Here is a 21,424-nt window from a genome sequence, read left to right as displayed (position 1 = left end):
GCCTTGGTAAAAGTGTTTTGCTAATGTACTTTTGTTTTATAAAATGTAAAAATGTTTTCCAAAATGTAAATTTTTCTCCAACTTTTTAAAAGAATTTGATCTTTTGTAAATTTGTTTTGTCCTTCAGGGACCCACCCTAGGGTATTTTGCAAACAATCAACTCTTCTGAAACTGCATGCATCCATGACTACATTTTGTAATCCAGTGTTTGTTCAGCTGCTTGTTAATGTTCAGCGTAAGCAATTTATTGTGTTGAAATGTGATATTTATGGTATGACAAACATGTCTTCAAGTAGTTTTCCCCTGCAGCAGTGCAGCAGGTGGTGTAAACAGGCCCAGGTGGCGGCAGCATGGTCGGTTGGCTGGTTCACACAAACAGTCAGACAAACATACAGTCAGACAGACATACAGTCAGAAAGACAGACAGACACACGGACAGACGGACAGTGGTCATGCCATTTTCCATGTGCCTTGCTGGGGGCGAGTTAGCGCCCCACTAGCAGAGAGCAGCTATTTTGAAAGTGACCCCTCATTCAGGCAGCGACTGTGCAGCTGTCAGGAACCATGACTGAAGATGACGGATTCTGTTGTCGTGGAGGGATATGCCAGACTCCGAGATGGAAAAAAGGTGCTATGCTTGACTAAATTTGCAGACGGATATGTCAGAGTACTTCAGCGCACTGTCATCTGTGCTTACAAAGTTTGTCTCTGCTTTTTGTTTTTCTTCCACAGTGGAAAACTAGGTGGCTCGTTCTTCGCAAGCCGTCGCCTGTAGCAGGTAAAAAAACCAAAACAAACACCGTTACGTACGCTCCTCACGTTTGTGTTTCTACTACTTTAAATATATGAAGCTTTCCGACAGCGTGTAAACAAATAAATGCGCATGTGAGCTGCGTCACAGCGGGGGAAGAGCGCAGGCTGGGAGCATGACTTTAAATCTAAAAGACATTCATGGCTGCTTGCTTTACATATATCCTGAATATGGGCCTTGTGTAAGGGGACTAAAAAGGGTCAGAAAGATTCAGAACAAACTTGGGTAAAATAACATTTTAAAACATATTATCAGAGGTGTCAAAAGTATTCACATCCATTACTCAAGTAGAAGTACAGATAGGGTTTTAAAAGACTTCTGTAGAAGTTGAAGTATCAACTCAAGCTTTTTACTCAAGTAGAAGTGTAAAAATACTGGTTTCAAAACTACTTAAAGTATAAAGTTAAAGTAATGTAAGGGGAAAAAATGCCATTAAGGACAAAAGCTTAAGCTGCACCACAGGGGCCTATAGTGCACTACCCCACCTCCCCAAAAAAACATGTTTCTAGAGGCCATAATGACTATAATGTTATATTAATATGTTAATGTTGCACCTGTTTCAGTCAAATTTATGCCCATTGAAAATGAATGCATTTTCGTACAATGCAAATACATTAAAGAACCATATATGTATACTACAGAGCATTAACGTGTTTCATGGAGCGGAAGATATGATGACTAGTTGCCTATAAGTATTGTAATTGTGCAAAAAGTCAAACTTCACAGGCATGTTATCAATAGACTTTATTGGAATGTCAATATACATTTGGGCCTTGTCTAAGGGTACTGAAAAGGGTCAGAAAGATTCAGAACAAACTTGGGTGAAATAATATTTTAAAACATATTATCAGAGGTGTCAAAAGTGTTCACATCCATTACTCAAGTAAAAGTACAGATTGGGTTTAAAAAGACTTCTGTAGAAGTTGAAGTATCAACTAAAGCTTTTTACTGAAGTAAGAGTGTAAACGTACTGATTTCAAAACTACTTAAAGTATAAAAGTAATGTAAGGGAAAAAAATGCCATTAAGGACAAATAATGCTTTATTGGAATGTCAATGTACATAAATGTGTGTTTTTTTTTTTTAAATGACAAGCAAAAATGAAGTAAGAGTAACAAGGCTATTTTTAAAATTAAAGGAGTAGAAAGTACAGATAATTGCGTGAAAATGAAAGGAGCAGAAGTAAAAAGTTGAATGAAAAAAATAATTACGAAAGTAAAGTATACATACCTAATATTTCTACTTAAGGAAGGTAACAAAGTATTTGTACTTCGTTACTTGACACCTCTGCATATTCTGTTTTATGTTTCATAACTTGTTGGTTTATGTCACCCTGCATAAACCTTACCAAGAGGAAATGATAAATGTTCGTAGCTCCTGAATGTTTTCATAAGAAATAAAATGTAAATGAGACTGATTCAAATGTGTGTACAGATAGCAAGGTCTCTTAAGTAACAGTCTGCTTTATGAATATACACTTCCACTGTAGAAGTATTTTAAAAGAGAATTCTGAGAATAAATGTTGGTTATGATTATGGCTGGTAAACTTGTTGATTATTTTTGTTTACAACTTGAAGTAATTTGTGCCACCGTTTTTGTTTTGGCATCCATCATTTTCTGCCCGGTTAGGACTTGAATGCCTCATGCTGGGGTTCTTTATTTTTCTTGTTTACACCACCTGCTCTGAAACCAAATTATTTTAAAAGCCTTTGTGAACATGTTTTTTTTCACATGCTGAGAATCTTATTGACCCGTGCTGGACCTCATACTTCTCATGAAAATGAAAGGCTGATAGCCTAAGCTGTGCTGTATTTTTAGATGCACCCTGAATGTGCTCTTAGTTAATGTGACAGAATAACAAGCATGCTTGCCTGATGTTGACTCGTCTAACCCCTTGAATTCATCACTGACCTCTGGCCTTTTAGTATTGGAATGATAATAGTGATATTGACACTGATGAAGTGGCAGTATTGCATTGCACAGAAATGTTCTGTAGATATCTGGTGGTCAGCTCAACATGCTCCACAGGTTGGACTGAGGTTGAGTGCTACTCATCTTCAGATCTTTGATGCAGTGTTGTCACAGCTGTCTCTGCTCATGCCTCAGTTATTTGGGTTAAGAGGTGTGTGTGTGAAGGAGAGGGATGCGTACACACACTCTTGTTTTGTCAGGTGACACTGATTGTTTAAAGGAGCCAAAGACTAGAGGACACCACAACAGCTACTGCATGACAAGATGCATCCTGTTAGTATTCAACCGTATCCTCTCTGTCCTCCAGATTGCCTTGTGCTGCTGGTTTTTAAAGACAAGTCCGACAAAGCGCAGGGAAACAAGGAGAGGGCCAGTGTCATCTTGGAGGAGATCTGCGGTCTGGAAGTTGGACAGTGGTATGAAGGTGTGGCTTTAACCCTCGCCATCCTCTGCCTGAATCAGGCCGCGCTGCTCGGCTTCGACAGCAAGGAGGCGCTGCACGCATGGGACATCCGCCTGCGATACAGCCTTGGAGAAGGTAAGAGTTGATGTTTTGGCGTGGATGTTTTGTACTTTTGAGTTTGCTTCAGGTTATATTCCCTTAAAAGCTTCTGAAGCAATGTGAGAAACTAAAAGGCCTTGACAGAAAAATGCCACATGTAGCAATAACAATGCTTTCATTAAAGCAGTTCTTTAAAATAAAGAGCAACATTCGGTAACAAAAGTTTGTGTTGAGAAAACAATGTAGGACAATGACTTGCAAGGTTTCAAGGTTTTCATTTAACTAGGTCTTCAAATGCATTCAAGAGAAAACTACTTTGCTGAACTAGCTTACTGAATGTTCAGTGGCCTGCAGGCCTCAACAGCAAAACTCCATCACCCTGAGGTTTTATTTGTGATTAAGAAAAAGCCAGTACGCCCGGAGAAATGACCTCAAGAGTCCTGCCAGATGGATTCGTCCAGGGAGCTGATTTATCAAGTCCTGCAGGTGCAGTGGCAGCATTTAGAATTCACTTCTGTGTTTCACCAGATAACAGGATCAGAGTTCTGTCACAGCAGCAGTTTCTCAACCCTTGCTTTATTAAAGTAACAGCACAACATGGTACAGATGTCCAGCTGGGATAAAACAAAGGCATGAATAATTGACTCTAAGTTGAGAACATCATCTAGGAATATTTCAAAAGTTGCAAAACAAGAAGAACATAACTTATCATTAAAGATTCACCAACTGATCAAAAGGAACTTTTACGTACCACAATGTGGAAAAAATGTATCTGCGAGCAATGATTAATCAAAGTTGTTTGTTTTGTTCTACATAGAGAGATGTTTGCTGAAGTTTTAATTGAGGTTATGAATGTTTTTGGAATATGCTGTGGGCCTTTTAGAGTTCTCTAATAAAAACTAAATGAAAAAACAAGTTGTGATCCACACTGGAAACATCAAAAACTGAATAATGAGTGATAAAAACAGTTTTAATGAAGATGCAAACTTATACAGTACATCAAAAGACCTTAAGGGCCTATAGAAAAGAAGACGTATCGGTTGTGATATTATCAACCTTGTACCTCTATCCTGTTTGAGGAAGTTGTGAGATAAATGGACCTATAATCTTGATATTTCAGACATTAAAGTCACATAACATAACATAGCATTGCATAGCATAGCATAGCATAGCATGACATAGCATAGCATAGCATAGCATGACATAGCATAGCATAGCATAGCATAACAGTCCATCCCATTCTATTATTTTATCTTCCCTATCCAAAGCACATTTTCATTTTTGTAGTTTCTATGTACAAGATGTTGTCAATCTGTTTAAACTACATAAAAATGCACAATCTGTACTCAGGTTTTTGTATTTTTCTGCTTTTGTTTTGTTGGATGTTTGCAGTCTGTGTAGTATTGAAAAACAAAGTTTTACTGGTCTATATGCAGAAAAAACAATCATAATAGAGAGCAAAAGCAGGCGTAACACAGTCCACAGTGACGACATCTCGGCTACTATTGGTGGTAATCTGAGGACAATTTATTTGTTTATATAAACAGATATTTATAACTAACAGTCGTTCTAGATCTAGCTGCAAATCTGCTAGGTGCCATAATGTGAAAGACATCAGTGTTTACATTTCCAGATCTGGAATGCATCAGAAGTGATTGAAAAATGTGATTCTCTTTTGAGAACAGACCTGAGGCCTGTTTCAGAAAGGAGTTTCAACAAACTCAGTCTTACCATAGTAACTGACTCAAAGCTTGAGTTACCCCTCTTTCTCTGGTTTGAGTTATCTTCCTCTCCCAGAGTTTCACTCATTTCAGGGTTAACAGACTCAGGGTTTGCACTAAACCTGCTTTCTGAAACGTGCCCCTGATAAAGTTTACATTTTACTTTTAACAGATCTGCATCATTATGTTATTTCATCGCAACAGCAGAGAAAAGGCCTCTGTGTTACTTACTGTTTACAGTGAAACTGAGACTCACCAGAAATAGATAAATGAGGCGACAGCATTCATTTTGCAGACACATCTGAAGTTGTAGTGACTACGAAGAGCCAAAAGCCGCTGAGGCTGAGGTTGGGCCTAGTTAGTGTCTGACGCGCTTAAAGCAAAAATCACTAATGCAAAAAAAGTAAGTTTAACCTTTTATTAACGAAAAAGGATAATCAACTCATGATAAGGTGCACAGAAGAAAATAGTGATAATAAGCGATAAATAGCGGTCAACAAAAAGTACGGAGACCCAGCTCACCCCCTCTCTCTACCTCCAAACAAAAGACAACAGGTGGCCTAAATGAACTGAATATCCCCGCCCCTAACACATTACCCATAAATAACCTAATGAACTGACTCCACAATAAACCAACAAAAATAACAACCACAAAAAATATACAAACAATATCCTACCCTAAACCTCAAAATAAGATACAATAAACACTTGAATCCTTCATGGCTCCTACAGGAGTGATAAACAAATCTGCTTCATGATGTTATTTCATGGCAACAACAGCATTAAGCCTCTGTGTAACTTACTGTTTACAGTGAAACTGGGACTCACCAGAAATAGATAAATGAGGCGACAGCATTCATTTTGCGGACACATCTGGAGTGACAAACTTTGCTCTGCTTTTGATCTGAACACACTGCAACTTCTCAGGTTCCGAAATGGACTGTAAACAATGAAACACACAAAACAGGCGGCTTTAGCTTGAAGTAGTTTGTTGCATTCAGCTAGCTACACAGAAATGCCCGAAATAGATGTCCATTATTTTCAGAGGCATGTATCATTGTCAGAACTGACACTTTCAGGGATGCTTGCTCTGTACGTTTCTTGTTACTCAGAATGACCACAGGATCAGAGTTATAAAGTCGTTTTACGTAAGAAACAAAGCTCAGTGAGTTTCTGACATCAAAGACTTGCTGTAAATTCATCGCCAAGTTTGAGGACTGTTTGATTGACATGTATACAACATGATCTACAATTATGTAAGTGTTAAACATAAAGGAGCTATTTATAGCGGTGTACTGTACAGCTGCAGGCCGGAGTCCAGCTCTGACTAATGACAGTGTGATGAGACGTGATTGTGAGGATAAGAACATGGTGCTAAAGACAAATTGCAGCACAGTTGTCCCTCCAAACTGGCCTGTCTGCTGGCTTGTGTGTTTGTTGGGAAGTGTGTGTTGTTCTAATGTGTGTGTGGTCCAAAGCTTAATGGCATAGAGTGGAGTGTGTCCAAACCAGAAGAAATGTCACCTGCCAGCCTGGGCTGAGGGCCACAGTGCGTGTGTGTGTGTGTGTGTGTGTGTGTGTGTGTGTGTGTGTGTGTGTGTGTGTGTGTGTGTGTGTGTTTGAGATAGTGTATAAATCTTTCTTAACCTGAGTGATGACTTGTTGCAGCTGGCAGACATTTGCTCCTGATCACCTCCATCAATCTCACCTGGTGAAGTTTGTTCAGAGAAGGGAAAGAGTTTTAAATACAGCTGAATAACAGAAACACAGATGTAATGCTCATGTTTGACTTTGACTTATCTCTTTTTTTTTTTCACAAGCAAAAATAAAAAAGACTCAATTACACAGATGTTTGTAATAGGTTTTCATGATTGCATCAGGCTCCAGATCTCTGAGCCTCGCTGATTTCATTCTCCGTGTGTGCAGCTGGTTCCCTTTTTATTGTTGAATGAAATGGAATCCGTGCCGAAGTCATCCCTGTGTGAGGAACACAGTTTTCTATCCAGTAAAGTCCAACTGCAGCTATTTTTCCAATCTGGACTCCCTTCCTCCTCCTCCATGATGATGGAATCTGACCAGGATCATGTCGGCTTGTTTACTCCGAGGCTGCTTGAAATCAAGATTGTGAAAGTGTGTGACTCCTCAGAACTGCACAATGTGTGCATAACAACTCAAAACATCCTTAGTCAAATAACACAATGACTGTTTTAGGAACACGTTTAATACTGAAACCACTCTCATCTCTGAGTTTTATATATGGAGCTACCTTCTGCACTCAATTAGACTAGCTTAGTCTGGGAGCTTGCAACAGCTACCCTGTTCAAAGTTTAACAATCTACCTTTACATTTCTGAAGCTCACTAATTAGTACAGTATATAAGTGTAGACTGTATTACAAATTGACAATCTCAGCATGGTGACATCACCAATGGGTTGCTGAAGAGGCATTATGAAGTCTAAAGATGGCTTTCGCCATATTGGAAGTTCTGACTCCAACTAAAGCCTGGTTTTTACTTCTGCGTTGAATCAACGGTGTAGCCTATGTTGAGACTACACCGGAGGCTACGCCATAGTTCTGCGTAGCCCTTTACTGACGCAGAAGCCTACACACGTAGCCTGACGTGCACCTCCTTCAAAATTTATCTACAGGTCGAAATGACCCGGATTGCAAACCCTGTGATTGGTTCGCTGGAGGGCTTTGTATTTCCTCTATTTACAACACTTCTGAAATAGCCACACATTGGCCGTGCATTTTATCTCTCCAGGTGTCCTCTCTTTTCTACCATGTAATAATTGCTGTATGAAAAACAGCTACATGTATCAGCTCTAAATTAACATAATATGTTCCAAATTGCTGTGAAAAAGCAAGCAGACTCCACCAACAGGGTATTAACCCTCCCCCTCCTTAAAGAATAAAACATAAATGTAAGCTATTGATATGTAGCTCAGATTTGAGTCAGTTAACCAGGATAGTTTAAATTATATTTTTGTTTAATGCAAATAAACCAGTATTATAGCAGCAAGGTTATATTTTGTAGGGTTGGCTGTGGTGATGGGGCCAACTGAGATATCTTTTCAGGGGTCCCAGAATTCCTAGCGAGTACCCTGGCTGTGCCGCTAATTACTCCCAGTTATGCATAACTCTTAGCCTTAATATGATGAAAAAATCATACGCTATAAAGACCATGACCGTTTTCGTACAAGGCCATAAACAAGCTTAATTAATCTGTAAAATTAGCATTTTAATATGGGCTCTAATGAGGTTCCTTGGCTTTCTGAGCCAGTCTCAAGTGGACACTCATGGAACTGCGGTATTTACACTTCCACACACTAAGTTGGTGGTTTTCATTTTGAGTACATGTTGTTTGTGCATTGAATTCCGTGTCAGGCCAGCTGTTTTCCCCTCTGCCAGTCTTAGTTCTTAGCTAGCCCACACAGAGTGGCAGCTTTCTCTACCTTCATAATTACTGTATGAAGGTGTTAATAGTTTATATCTCCTCATGTTAAGCTTTGAAGGGGTGCAATATGTGTATTTTTGATTTTTGAAATGTTCTTTGAAACTCAGGGCCCTCTTGGCGGTTTGTGTTGAATCTTTTATTGCTGCCCTAAATAATAAAGCCTATTGATCACTGTATTTATGAATGTATAAACCTTGTGTGCACTATGGATATTTGTATGTAAAAATATGAAAGGATATATGGTGTTTGTGGATATGCTGTAAAGTGTCCATGTGAAAAAAAATAAATCAAATAATATTTTTTTGCTAACTTTAACAACTAGCTAACAACTTTGGCACTACTACCACAGATTTTAAATAATTCAAACTGTGCCTTGGTTACTTCTTGGGCAGGATGTACTGTTCTAGGGAGTCAGTGTTGAGACTGATAACACAATGTTTTAGTCTCGGCCTTGATTATTCTGTGTCTTTAGTTCACAGATTCAGTGTTGGAGTCTTACCCGGGACCAAGTTGGAAAGCGGACCTGCTACTCTTCATTTGTGCAACAACTTACTGGCCCTGGCCCGGGACGTCCCTCCTGTCATCATCGGTCACTGGAACCTTCCAGACCTGCGCAGATATGGACCCGTACCTAACGGATTTGTGTTTGAGGGAGGAACGAGATGTGGTTACTGTAAGTTTTTTCTCTTCATGTTGTTGTTTTTGGGCTTATTTTAGGAACATTGGCCCTTTTGCTGTTTTGATTCTACTAAAACTGGTGCTTTGTGTTTGGCAGACGGTTTCTGAAGGCATTAAGATAATTAGTTATCAGGTTGAGCTGCACACTTTGTGCTTGGGAAGCACGAGGGGGGAACTAAGGAGGCTATAAAAACAGCTGAGAGTAATAAAACTTTGATACTTACTAAACGGTGTTAAGAGATTTAATACAGTATATAAATGAGAGTTTGATGAAATAGGACGATTAGATCATCTAAAGTAAAAAAGAAACAGAAAATAATGAAAGCCAGGCTCAAGTACAAAAGGCCACACATGACATCTTGTGTGATGCTGCAGATTTAAACAAAACAATGGTTTTAAAGAGCACAAACAACCACATCAAACACTAACTTCATCATGTCATGAAAAGGCTGTCTCTTGAGTCGAATTGGGCTGCATCATTAAATACTAATAGCTCATAAAATCCCCGTAGAGCTCTGCTTTGCTTATGTCTTTTTCAGACAGACCAAATAATCACCAGCTGTGATTGAGATGATTCATTACTGGCTTTTATTCAGCTGCGCGTCTGTGAAAGAGAGGCTCCCTTGCTTCTCAAAGGCTGCTCTGCAAGCTGTTTAAAAGACGGGAGTAGTGGACACCTTTCAGCATCTCATCAAATGTCATTTTCTCCTGTGACTGCTTTTTTATGGTTACAAGAAAAGGGAATCATAACACAGCAGCCTAAAATCCTGTATCAGACTAGTGTTTCCCAAACTTTTCACCCTTGAGCTTGTGGAGGGGGGTTTGTAGATCCGTGGCTGAACAGGTGAAGTTGTGGATTTCAAACTGAGTGGTTGGTTACCCCAGGTTAAAGCAGAAGTGGTCACTCTGGGTTTGGTGAACCCTGGTTGGGAATATTAGAAAATAGAGCACTTCAAGTTGTGTTGAAAGAGTTCAGGGAAGCCAATAAGAGCGTCAACATGGTAATACCCCAATACACAAAAAGCCAAGTCGGTTTATAGATACTCAAACACAGATCAAGCCTAACATTTTGTCCACTGATTGTTGAAGGAAATTCTATACTTCAAGGGTTCCCAAACTTTTCAGCCTGCGACCCCCAAAATATAGATCCCAAAGACTCGCGACCCCCACTGTCACTCAAAGTGATTTAATGTGGCTTCAGCTGGTCTGCAGAAAATTAGCCTAGCTATATGAGCATGTGTCTGTGTTTCCTGTTCCTTTATAAATTAACCTGCTGCTACTGATGCTTTTCATAATTAACTGTTCACTAACCTTAAACTTGGGAGTCATCCGGGAAAAAGAAAAGCGGAAAACTCATTACATTTTCTATTTTCAAGGTTTTATTTCAAGGTTAGCCACTAATTTGTGGATATGTTCTACTATAATGGGTAAAATGTACTATTTTTAATTTTTAAAAAATCATTCTTGAAGACATCTCTCGACCTACCATTTGTGTCTTGTGACCCCCCAGAGGGTCCCGACCCACACTTTGGGAACCCCTGCTATAGGTTGACTTGTTACAGTGGCACCTGTCAGTTTGGCAGCAAGTAAACACACTGTTCTCTAAGTTGATTTGTAAAAAGCAGGAAGAATAGGCAAGCCTAAGGAATGTGAGTGGATTCAACAATGACCATTTTGTTGGGTGTTCCTGGTCTGCAGAGGTCAGGTCCTACCCAAAGTGGTCCAAGGACAGGAAATGGATGAACTGGTGCCAATGTCAGAGACGATTGAGCCAACAGAAGAGCAACTGGCACTCACATTGCTAAATGAGTTATGTGCTTATTTGAGAGAACACAGTGCATCAAGGTTTGTAGCCGCAGAAATGCTCATTGTAAGACACCTAAAGCAGAGCCCATGCTGGCCTCTGTCCACTGATGAAAGTGCCTACAATGAGCATGTGAGCACCAGAACTGGACAGCTAAGTCAGATCCATGGAGGCCCCGCAGCTCACAGGACTCAAAGGATCTGTTGCGAATGTCTTGGTGTTGGCTGGAATCTGCAAGTTGCAACGAAATAAACATAAATGGTGGCAGCACAGCTTGATATGCTGTGTTAGATTCATTTCTCTGTTTCTGACGCTGATGCTATTTGGACAACTCTTCTCCTTTTAAAAGAACTTAGTTTTACGCAAAACATCAACCAGTCCCTAACTGTTGAACTTGATGTCAAGGTCTTTTGTAAAGTGTGTTTATGCCCCTTGTATCTGAGTGGAAAGTCCAACAGTCACATATGGCTGAAATATAAGTGTGAAATGTGTTTGGGTTCTGCATACTTTCAGCCCTGTGGTGATATGAGCGCAATTAAATCCAAATATTATTAATAAAACATAGTGGGGCTGTTATTGGGGATCTTATTTACCAGTGTGAGTAATGGAAAGTAGATTGCCCTTGTGTGTTCGTCCCAACTTGGTGGATTGTGTTTAAGATAAAGCAGCTGCTTCATGACGACGAAAAAAACCCACAGCAGGATATGAGTCAGACTGTGCGTGGTGACTACTTCTGCGGTTACAATTCAACATCAAGCGTCACTACGGGGAGGATGTTTCTGAGGAACATTTGTTATACCTGAGCTCAGATAGAGGTGTGTGTGCCCTGGTGATAAGGAAAAAAACCTCAGTTAACATCTTGGAATAGAAACCATTAAAGTTCAGAGGAGAGCATGTCGACACCTGGAGGGACGGAGACAGATCAGAGCGCTACAGACACATAGTGATACAGCTGAAATATGAGACTTAGACATGTGATGTGTGATTAGTTAAGCTTTATTAACTCCTCAGCAGTGTTTTGAATTATACGGAAAGAGTCAGACAGCGCTCACATGTGCTAAAAAGACAAGGAAATGTGTGTTTACTTGAAGCTGCATCTAAATGTGTGGTGAAGGGTGAGCATTCCTGTGACATGTAATCTCTCAGCAGAGATTCTCTGCAGCAGAGAGAGGAGGTGTGTAACAGTGTCAGACCTCTCACTTCTGGATAAAGCAGATGTAGAGCTGTCTGCCACTTTTCAGTGACCCCCCCCCCCCCACACACACACACACACTCCACGATCTACTTGATTTTATCTTCACGTTTTTGAGAAGTACTGAGTCACTACCTCCAAGTCTGAGGCCATGGTTCCCTGCTGGAAAACGGTGGACTGAGTGGGGAGCGGGTCTTTGCCCCAAGTGAGGGAGTTTAAGTATCTCAGGGTCTTGTTCACGAATGGGGGAAAAATGGAGCGTGAGATTGACAGGCGGATTGGTGCTGCATCAGCACTTGTGCAGGCGTTGCACTGGACCGTTGTGGTGAAGAGGGAGCTGAGCCTGAAGGCAAAGCTTTCAATTTACCAATCAGTCCATGTTCCAACCCTCACCTAGGGTCATGAGCTGTGGGTCATTACCGAAAGAATAAGATCACGGAAATGAGTTTCCTCCAAAGGGTGTCTGGGCTCAGCCTTTGAGATAATTAGGAACTCAGACATTTGGAGGAAGCTCGGAGTAGAGCCGCTGCTCCTTTGAATCGAAAGGAGTCAGCTGAGGTGATTCAGGCATTTCATAAGGATGCCTCCCAGAAGCCTCTCTTTAGAGGTGTTCCGGGCACGTCCAACTAGTAGAAGGCCCCGGGGTAGACCAAGAACTCATTCAGGGATTATATATCCCACCTGGTCTGGGATCGCCTCAGGATTCCCCAGGTGGAGCTGGGAATCGCTACTGGGGAGAGGGATGTCTGGGTCGATCTGCTTGGACTGTTGCCTCCGTGACCCAACCCAAGTAAATGGATGGATGGAGGGGTATTTGGATGGGTGGATGGATGGATGGATGGATATTTTTGATATGTTAAAGAGCAATTTCAATCAAGTAATATGAAAGTGTTTTGAAGTCTCTTTTGAGCATTTAGTGTTTGAATTTTAAGATGCAAGATAGTAATCAGATTCAGTTCAGATTAGAAGGTTACATTTCTGTTAATTCAACACTTTATCAAACCATGACAATATACTAGGGATGGGCACCTTCCACATTTGAACCGATACGGTACTGATACCCGGAACCTGGGAATCAATACCGGTACTCAACTGTACCAATTTTCAGTACTTTTGTGTGTTTATGTGGTAATAAATGTTAATGTGTTTGATAATAAAATCTCAATTCTTAAATTTAACATATTTATTTCATTTAACATGAAATGAACAGAAACAGGACTATATAGGTGATTAGATATATTAGCTGGCACGTGCTTGTGGCGTCTAATTGCTCTTTCAGGAGTTTATCAATGAGCACACGTGAATGGAAAAAAGCCAGTTAACAGGACACACAACTTACTTGTTGGGCATTCACACACACACAGGAACGGTTATAAACAGGGCAGATAGTCGGAGCAAGAGAGTCCTTCTCAACTTAATCCTCCTGCAACTCTGCCTCGCGGTGAGTGCGTGCGCCAGTCAGTTGCAGGCTCCGTTTGGCACGCTCCCGCACAGATGCAGAGAGCAGAGACATCCACCCGATCAGTCTCAAACTTAACTACAGGGCGAAAGTATGGAAAATCGCCTACTCTTCCACTCCCTCAGAGTCACAAAGATGTGTTTAGGTACCGATACATGGTACCGTTTAACTTTACGTGAATCGGTACTCGGTTGTACCGACGGAATTCGGTCGGTACCTATAAAAGTGCCATAAGCGGTACCCATCCCTACGATATAGATTATTTTTATGTTTGATAGTATTGTGAAGTACCAAAGCTTATTAACAAACAAAAACCAGATCTCCAGTCAGATTTTTGACCCAGAGCAAGCTTTCCGCTTTGTAACCTTCCTCCACCCCAGCGCCCTCGTTCCGTGTCTGATTTTAACAGTGTCATATGTTTTGTCACTGATGCCCACTCTGTTCTCTTTGCTGATGCTCTCCCTGCCTTAGCTTTTCATGTACGCACATGAAAGAGAGGGAAGGTGTGCTTTCCCCGCCTCAGGCTTTGGCATTCCACGTAGGCACATGAGAGGGCAGGGAGTGCCCAGAACAGAGCCACACTGCCAAATTTAATTTATTGCATGCAAATAATTAATTACTTTGATGAGAGTGGTCCTGAAACAAAGCCGTGAAACAAAAAATAAGCATTTAGCCCTTTGTGTATGCTTTGTGAATTAGACAATGTTTTTTTGGCTTATTTGAACAGGTTTTTGTGGACGCAAAAGCTGCCCACTCCCTTTTTATGAATCAGGCCCTGAGTGTTTAAAATGTAACTGATTTCGAATGAGTGGGTTTGTCATAGTATGTTCGTGATGTATTTCCAGCTTGTTGTGCTGCTTTGAACAGAGGCACAGTAATTAAACCGTGTACTCTAAATGTTGGTCAGATTGTGCTTGTTTTTTTTATTTGGCTAGAATAAAGTGGACACCTTTGAAATAGCAAATTCAGTAATGTAACAACTAAGAAGATATTCATGTGTTGGAGAAAGTGTTTATTTGTGTATCTCAGGGTGCTGGCACTGTTTTCTCAAACATCTTTGAATTCCTCTCACGTGTAAACAAAGAATAGTACAAATTTGCCCAAAAACTACTCTCCTTTCTGAGTGTGCCTGCTTGGATGACTTTACTGCTGTAATACTAAAAAAGGGCACTTTGAACAGCCAGTGTAGACTCAAACTGATTTTGCACTTCCCACGTAGCAGTACATTTTAATAAGCTGTGTTACTTTGTATGGATGCTGTGTTTTATCTCTCTATACGGTAGAGGTTTTCTGTTCCTGCACAGAATCTTTATCAGGTTGTAACTACACAGACCCTGCCACCTGTTTTTTGTTTTCTTTGTGTGTTTTTTATGGCACTCTAGCTTCTGGCGGTGCACCTGATGTGCAGTCACCTGCTGCAAAATACATGACATGACAATGTGTTCTTCTCCAGGAAATGACAAGATTTAGAGAATTTACATTCAGCGCTCAGAGCCAAGCTGAGGAGAATAAAAGATGATATACTTTATTATTCAGGTCGATATCAAAACAGGACATGGTCGCAAATTCAATTTCAATTAAGTCAGGTGCTGACCTTCGACCCTGCTCACGGCAAGGGGAATGTGATTGAAGCTGTCTTGATATGGGTGGTCTCAGGGACAGGGTCACACTTTGACCCTTTCGTTGGTGACAGCTTGTAATGGATGGCAAATTGTTTGAACAGAGTGGGGTCTGTGGCCGATGACCTTTAGCAGCAGAAATTAACCTTTAACCATTCCTGTATCACCTTCAGCCTAATTTTAACTTGATATAAAAGATAGAATAGAAGCGGCATAGGGGTGGACATATGTCATGCTGGAGACAATGTAGCTTGACTGGTGCTATGCTAACCATTATCATATCTTCTGGGAATGTCCCAAGCTAAGTGATTTCTGGAAGTGCGTCAATTCTTCCTTGAGCACGGTCTTTAACACTCAAGTACCTCTGAGTCTTGATGTGCTATACCTGGGCCGTGTCTCTTTTTTGGAATATAGAAGCGAGATTAAGCTGCTACAATTACTCTTGGTGGCAAGTAAGAAAACAATTACGAGGAGATGATTAAGCCCAATTCAGCCTTCCCTGGATGATTGGATTGGAATAACTCTTCAAATTTTTAGGATGGAAAAATTAACCTATCAATTAAGAATCCAAATGGACAAATTTTAAATAATTTGGAACAACTGGATTACATTTGTTACCCCCAAAAGAGCAGATTTTATTTGATCTCACTGGTAATATTGTTTTATAATTTAGCCATTTAATTTCTTACTGGTTATTGACGGCAGCAGCAGGTAACCACCCAGGTTCTTGTTCAAAGTTCCATGTACACCTTTCTATCTTTAATTAAGCTGTAACAGAGCTCTTTTTAAGTGAATAAGGGAGCCTTATCTGGCAGAGTTTATCCCCAGCAAACTGTCAGGTCTGTCCATACGAGGTCATTGTGTATCCACTATTATTGTCTATGACCTTACCTTCTTTGGACTCTTATTCCAGGATGGCTGATGTTGGTTTTTTTTCTGGACTCAAAACAAACAAAACTGGAAGGACTTTTGTTTTTACTTTTACTATGTTGCTATACTGTTGTATCTACCTGATCATTCCAAATAAAGATACAATAAAACAACAACAAAAAAAGATAGAATAGAGGTAGTGAAGAGGGACATTTTTATGTCTGCATAATCAAGAATGAACACCATCACTCATTTGAAGTCATTACAGTGACTTGCAGTTAGGGCTGGGCGATATGGCCTTGGAATAGAATCCCAGATTTTTTTACCAAAAAATTAAATTTACGATTTTAATTGATTTTGTATTTTTCTCCTGAAAAAAGAAATCTACAAATGACAAACAGCAAGTTTTGATTTAATTTTATCAATACAATGTTCAAGGCAAACTGAATTTCCCCTTAAAGGTACAGTGTGCAGTACATAGTGACCGAACAGACTTGGTAGGAATGGGAAAAAATATTAATTGTACTGATAGACCTTTTGGATAGTAAAAACATGAAAAATGGAGTATCATACTTATCATGCATCACAGGAACTTATTTTCATTAAAGGCCACTGTTGTTTCACAGGAGGGGTGGGCAAGGAAGCATCTCAGTCTAAAATCTGACTGTTAAGACATTGCTAAATAGTCCAATGTCCACACACTGTACCTAAAAAAAAAAAGTGAAAAATGTAAACTTTTCTTTAAAAGTGCATTATGTAGTTTAGCCAACATTGAATTCAAACACAATATAATTTTAAGGCCTCAGAAAACAAATATAAGCCTAGAAATGTGCCTGTAACAAAATGGCAGACACTACCAGAGTAATAAAAGCAGTATACGTAGGTTACAGAGAAAATCTAGATTTTCTTTTTTTTGCTATTAATCCATTAAATGGATTTATCATACAGCCTTACTTTAAGTCTTTCAGTAGTGTTTCTTTTAATATGGTACTTCTTTTAAAGCTCTAAAGAGGAACTTTTGGTTTTGTTTATTTTGACGCCCCCTGGGGACAACATAGTAAGTCTGGTCTCTGTGCATTTAGGAATCAGGAGAGATATCTTAAACACAGTCATTGTGTAAAACAGGGGGCTCATGAAATATTCAAAGACTGTGTTACAGCTTATATAGACTCTTTAATACTTTTTTAAATCACTTTTATTAAACAGTGTAGTTGAACTTTGCATGACCATAGGTCAGTGTATTACTTTGGTTCACACTGAATTATCTCAACATTCTTTTCATCCATGGTGCCCAGTTGTTGGATGATCGTCTTGTATTTACCCTTTTTGACTGCCATGGCCATGACTTGTGGTTTTGAGTGCATTTTCTGCACCACTATGTGATGGGTTGTCATGAAATTTGGTACAGATATATCGACTTTGATTACCATTTGAATTCTTATTAGTGTTTAGCTCAATATTCAGCAGCTAAGTTTAAATACAGAATCACTCAGACACACTTTCCTGGGTTCAGTTTCTTAATTGTGAATATTTACTGGATTTAATTGACTTGTTTGATCGTAAACAGACAATCTTTGGGATTTGTCAAAACAAACAAACTGAAGACGATCTTTAACAAAACTGGAATTGATCTACTTTACTTTTGAAAGAGATGTTTGGAACAAATAATGAATACAAATATGTTTAAAAATACTTTTTTGGCAGCTCTACAAAGTACCAATCTTATCTGAATTTTTAAAAGAAACCAACAGGAGGAGTGGAGTGACATTTTGCTAATTACAGTGATTTGGTAGTGGGTATTTCAGTGCTGCAATACATAACGTGACACTAATAAAGTCTGCTTTCTACAGGGGCCGGTGTCTTTTTGCTGGCATCTGCAGAGAGCGAGCAGATCAGCTTTCTGTTCGACTGCATCGTCCGAGGCATCTCCCCCACCAGAGGCCCTTTTGGACTGCGGCCAGTTTTGCCAGGTCAGTACAAGAGGTGTTTAAAGCTGCTTGGCTGGAGAGGACTGAAAAACCAACCATGCGTAAGAGAGGGAAATTAAGCTGTAAAAGTTATGACTTAAAGAAAGAAGGTGGATCTTTCTGTAAAGATTGCGACAAATCGAGTTGTTTCCAGGGAGTATACGCAAACATTAAAATCAACACTGGCCATTTAATGTGTAGCAAACCCGGTATGGCTCCCCTCCTGTGCCTCCAGGGATTTGTCGTAGCTTTTAGGTGTGCTGCCTTCCTGGAATCCGTCCATTTTTGGCTGAATGAGTCAGAGGATTCCTCCGTCTGCTTTGATGTGACTAAATTATGACTGACAGCTGTTTTTTTTAAGTAATTGGATAATCTTCTGAAGGAATTTATAGTTTAGTCAAATCCTAACCCCTGACTTCAGTGTACTGTGTCTAATGTAAACTGTAGGGACATCTTCAGCATCAGTAAGAGGATAGCTACTGTACTAACTGTGATTATGGCAGCAAATACAATTGTAGTCTATGTATAGTTGAGGTTGTTCTGCTACTGATGTAGTGCAAGCTGGATGTTGGGCTGGACTCCAAACAGTCATTAGATGTCTCTTACTTGTAACAGCAGGGTTGTCTGGCAAGATATCAATTTGTCAAAGACAGTGAGGTTAGTCTGTTTAATGAGCACACTGAGCTCCAGCATGTCCGCCCTCAGCTCCTCTGTTCTCCTGACACCATTTCTCAAAACTTGACAGCATCTGCCGGCTTGTTGTCTCAAAAAGTCTAATTTTTTAAGTGCCTTGCTTGTTCTTTTGAAGTAACAAGCCTTTTTAAAATATATATATATATATTTCTATAGCAAAAATGAAGTAATAAAAACTGATCAGCTTTTTGAGTCTTGGTTTCTTTTTGCCTCTTGTTTTGGTTTTCTGGTTAGCATTCTGCTAATTTAATTTACCACAAGCAAATTTTATCAAATAGAAGTAGCCAACCACAGCCCACTTTTTTAAGCAGTAATGCTAGACAATCAAAGCCAGCTGCTAGTTATTTAGCATTAAAGTATTTAGCAGCAAAAGACACCAGAAATTTCTCTCATAAGTGGTGGAGACCAAAAAAAGAGCAGAAAGTAGAATAAATATTGGAGAGTGCATATTTATGCAAGATGGATCTCCAAATGAATAATAATGTAGCTCAGTATCTTCTGGATAAGTTAACAGACACTTCGCTAATATTTTAGCTTGGGATTTGCGTGTGAAGTTGACGTTGCCCTCACCAGTTGGCACCAAAGACTGTAAAAAAAATTAACGACGTTGCTCCGCCTTTTCTCGTTGTACTGTTTTGAAGCCAAAAAACCCTGTTCGAATGCGCAGCCATTGTGCAGCCAGAGTCTGCCCAGTAGAGAATTTCTGTGTTTCCACAGTAATTTCTGTGTTGCCACAGTAACAAGCTCCACCCTACAGCGGAGCGTCACGAGATCCTATGGAGTTTCTCTCTGTCAATCAAAGCAAACCCGGATGTAAAAACCCAGTTTTTTAACCTCTAATAACTAACGAAAAAGAAACCTTCAGAAAAAAGAGGCCTTGAACACAAAACAGTCAAATTATAACTACATATCACCACAGCCTACAGATGTGAGAAACATTCGTACAACGTGTATTTATTTTTAAAAGTTTGACTGCAGCCCCATTCGAATGAATGGGGGAGACAGAGTTTTTGACCTATACTGCAGCCAGGCACTAGGGGGAGGAGTTTTTGCGGAAGCCTCACTTCCAGCCGAGCGATCAGACATCCATTTTTTTTTTACAGTCTGTGGTTGGCACCAGAATAACTTTGTCGGTTTAAGAAAATGATTTATATTTTTATTATTAGAGGCCTGGACTGATAGTGATATGTTTATAAAGTGCAGCCACCTGCCACTAGCCATGATGGTAGCTCTGATTAAGGATGCCATAATGCTACAATGCTCTACTACCTAGATGTAAACAAGCACAGATGCCAAATGGCATCTCATAGCATAGTGCCATTTGGCAGAAGGCTGGTGGTGCTAGCTCTGCTATTGTTAGCCACATTCAGCAAACCAATTTGACATTGTTTACCTGTAGACTGTGATCCTGTGTTTAGCTGTGTTAAATAAATTGTGCTTTTTTTTTTCCCAAAAACATATTTCTTTTTTATATAAATATATATATATATATATTTAAATCTCTTGATTGCGTTTTTTTCTTTTTCCAAATACAAATTGCAAAAGTTTGAGACATTATTATCCATGCCTCAAACTAACACACAAAAAACTAAATAATGTATCAATGAAAACCAAAGGATATACAAAACACAAGTAAAATAAGATAAAATAATTGTGCTCAATCTTGACTGTTTTCTTACATTAAGACTCGTCTGCAAGTTGGAATTTTAACTAACTTCGGAACATCCCTGATTTTAGCCATAGACTTTACAAAGATATAATGTGTAAACATTGACTCAGCTAAAATATATCAGTTATATCATATAACTAATCTGGAACTGTAACTTGGCACAAGTGATATTAATTTAAGACAGAATGGAGCATACTAGAGGAATTATGTTCTTGTGAACCGGCTAATTTGAAAAAAACTTGTGATGAAATCTTTGAATCTCTCGATCTTCCATAAAGTGTACAATAAAAATAAATAATTAAACTGGCCGTGATACACAGACTGGTCCAAGGACATCTCTGTGGCTCATCTTTGTGTTTTCTTCTGTTCTTGTTATTTCAATAACACATTCAGATGCTACATATAATATGACTGAAACTATTAAACTTTATCTGCTCTCCAGCTTTGCTCTTTCACACCTTTGATTTTCCACACTAGAGGTTTTAAAACATTTTCTCACTCAGTCTGCAACTTAACAGGAAATGTAGACCGGGCAGCTGTGGGGGCTTGTGGGTATTCTGGTTTTCACACATCTTGCCGCCCGATGGCAGGTTGAGCTCATACTCCTATTATTGTGGTGTGTACTTGAATAAATAGCTAGGAGGATGTGTGAGGGAGGGGCTAGGAGGTCAAAGTCACAGTTCACACAAGCAGAGCAGCCAAAGCCTCCTAATCACTCCGGGCATGTATGTAACCTCATCCACAGGATTCCACTGCTGCCTCCCCCCTTCATTTCATACTTGGTCACCCACCGCTACGCTCCCCTCTCCCTTACCCTCCTGTACCTCCCCTTCATTTTACACTCATCTTACTCCTTCCCTGCAGCCTGTAATTGTGTCCCTCATTCTCACTTGTGATTCACCTTTCAGTCTTTGTCCATGTCTCTGTCCTACATTAACTTATTAATACCTCTCCCTTTAATTTTGATCAACGTTCTTTAGCGTACTCAATCTGTCTTTCACCCTTTCATGCT

At 39.7% G+C, this 21,424-nt stretch overlaps 1 protein-coding gene across 2 annotated transcripts in view; it reads left to right on the top strand.

The window, feature by feature from the left end:
- The first annotated feature begins 229 nt into the window (after positions 1-229).
- The window catches only part of LOC117807660 (protein Dok-7-like), a 54,602-nt gene continuing 33,407 nt past the window's right edge, over positions 230-21,424 (top strand). For both annotated transcript variants that reach the window (XM_034677010.1, XM_034677009.1), the window contains exons 1-5: positions 230-628; positions 733-778; positions 3,089-3,319; positions 8,934-9,134; positions 17,934-18,053. In XM_034677010.1, coding sequence (XP_034532901.1) covers positions 575-628; positions 733-778; positions 3,089-3,319; positions 8,934-9,134; positions 17,934-18,053 — 652 coding nt within the window. In that variant the 5' untranslated portion in view covers positions 230-574. The remainder of the gene's footprint in view (positions 629-732; positions 779-3,088; positions 3,320-8,933; positions 9,135-17,933; positions 18,054-21,424) is intronic.

This window comes from Notolabrus celidotus, chromosome 23 (genome assembly GCF_009762535.1).
Source record: "Notolabrus celidotus isolate fNotCel1 chromosome 23, fNotCel1.pri, whole genome shotgun sequence".
NCBI lineage: Eukaryota > Metazoa > Chordata > Actinopteri > Labriformes > Labridae > Notolabrus > Notolabrus celidotus.
This window is presented reverse-complemented; position numbering and strand designations above follow the sequence as displayed.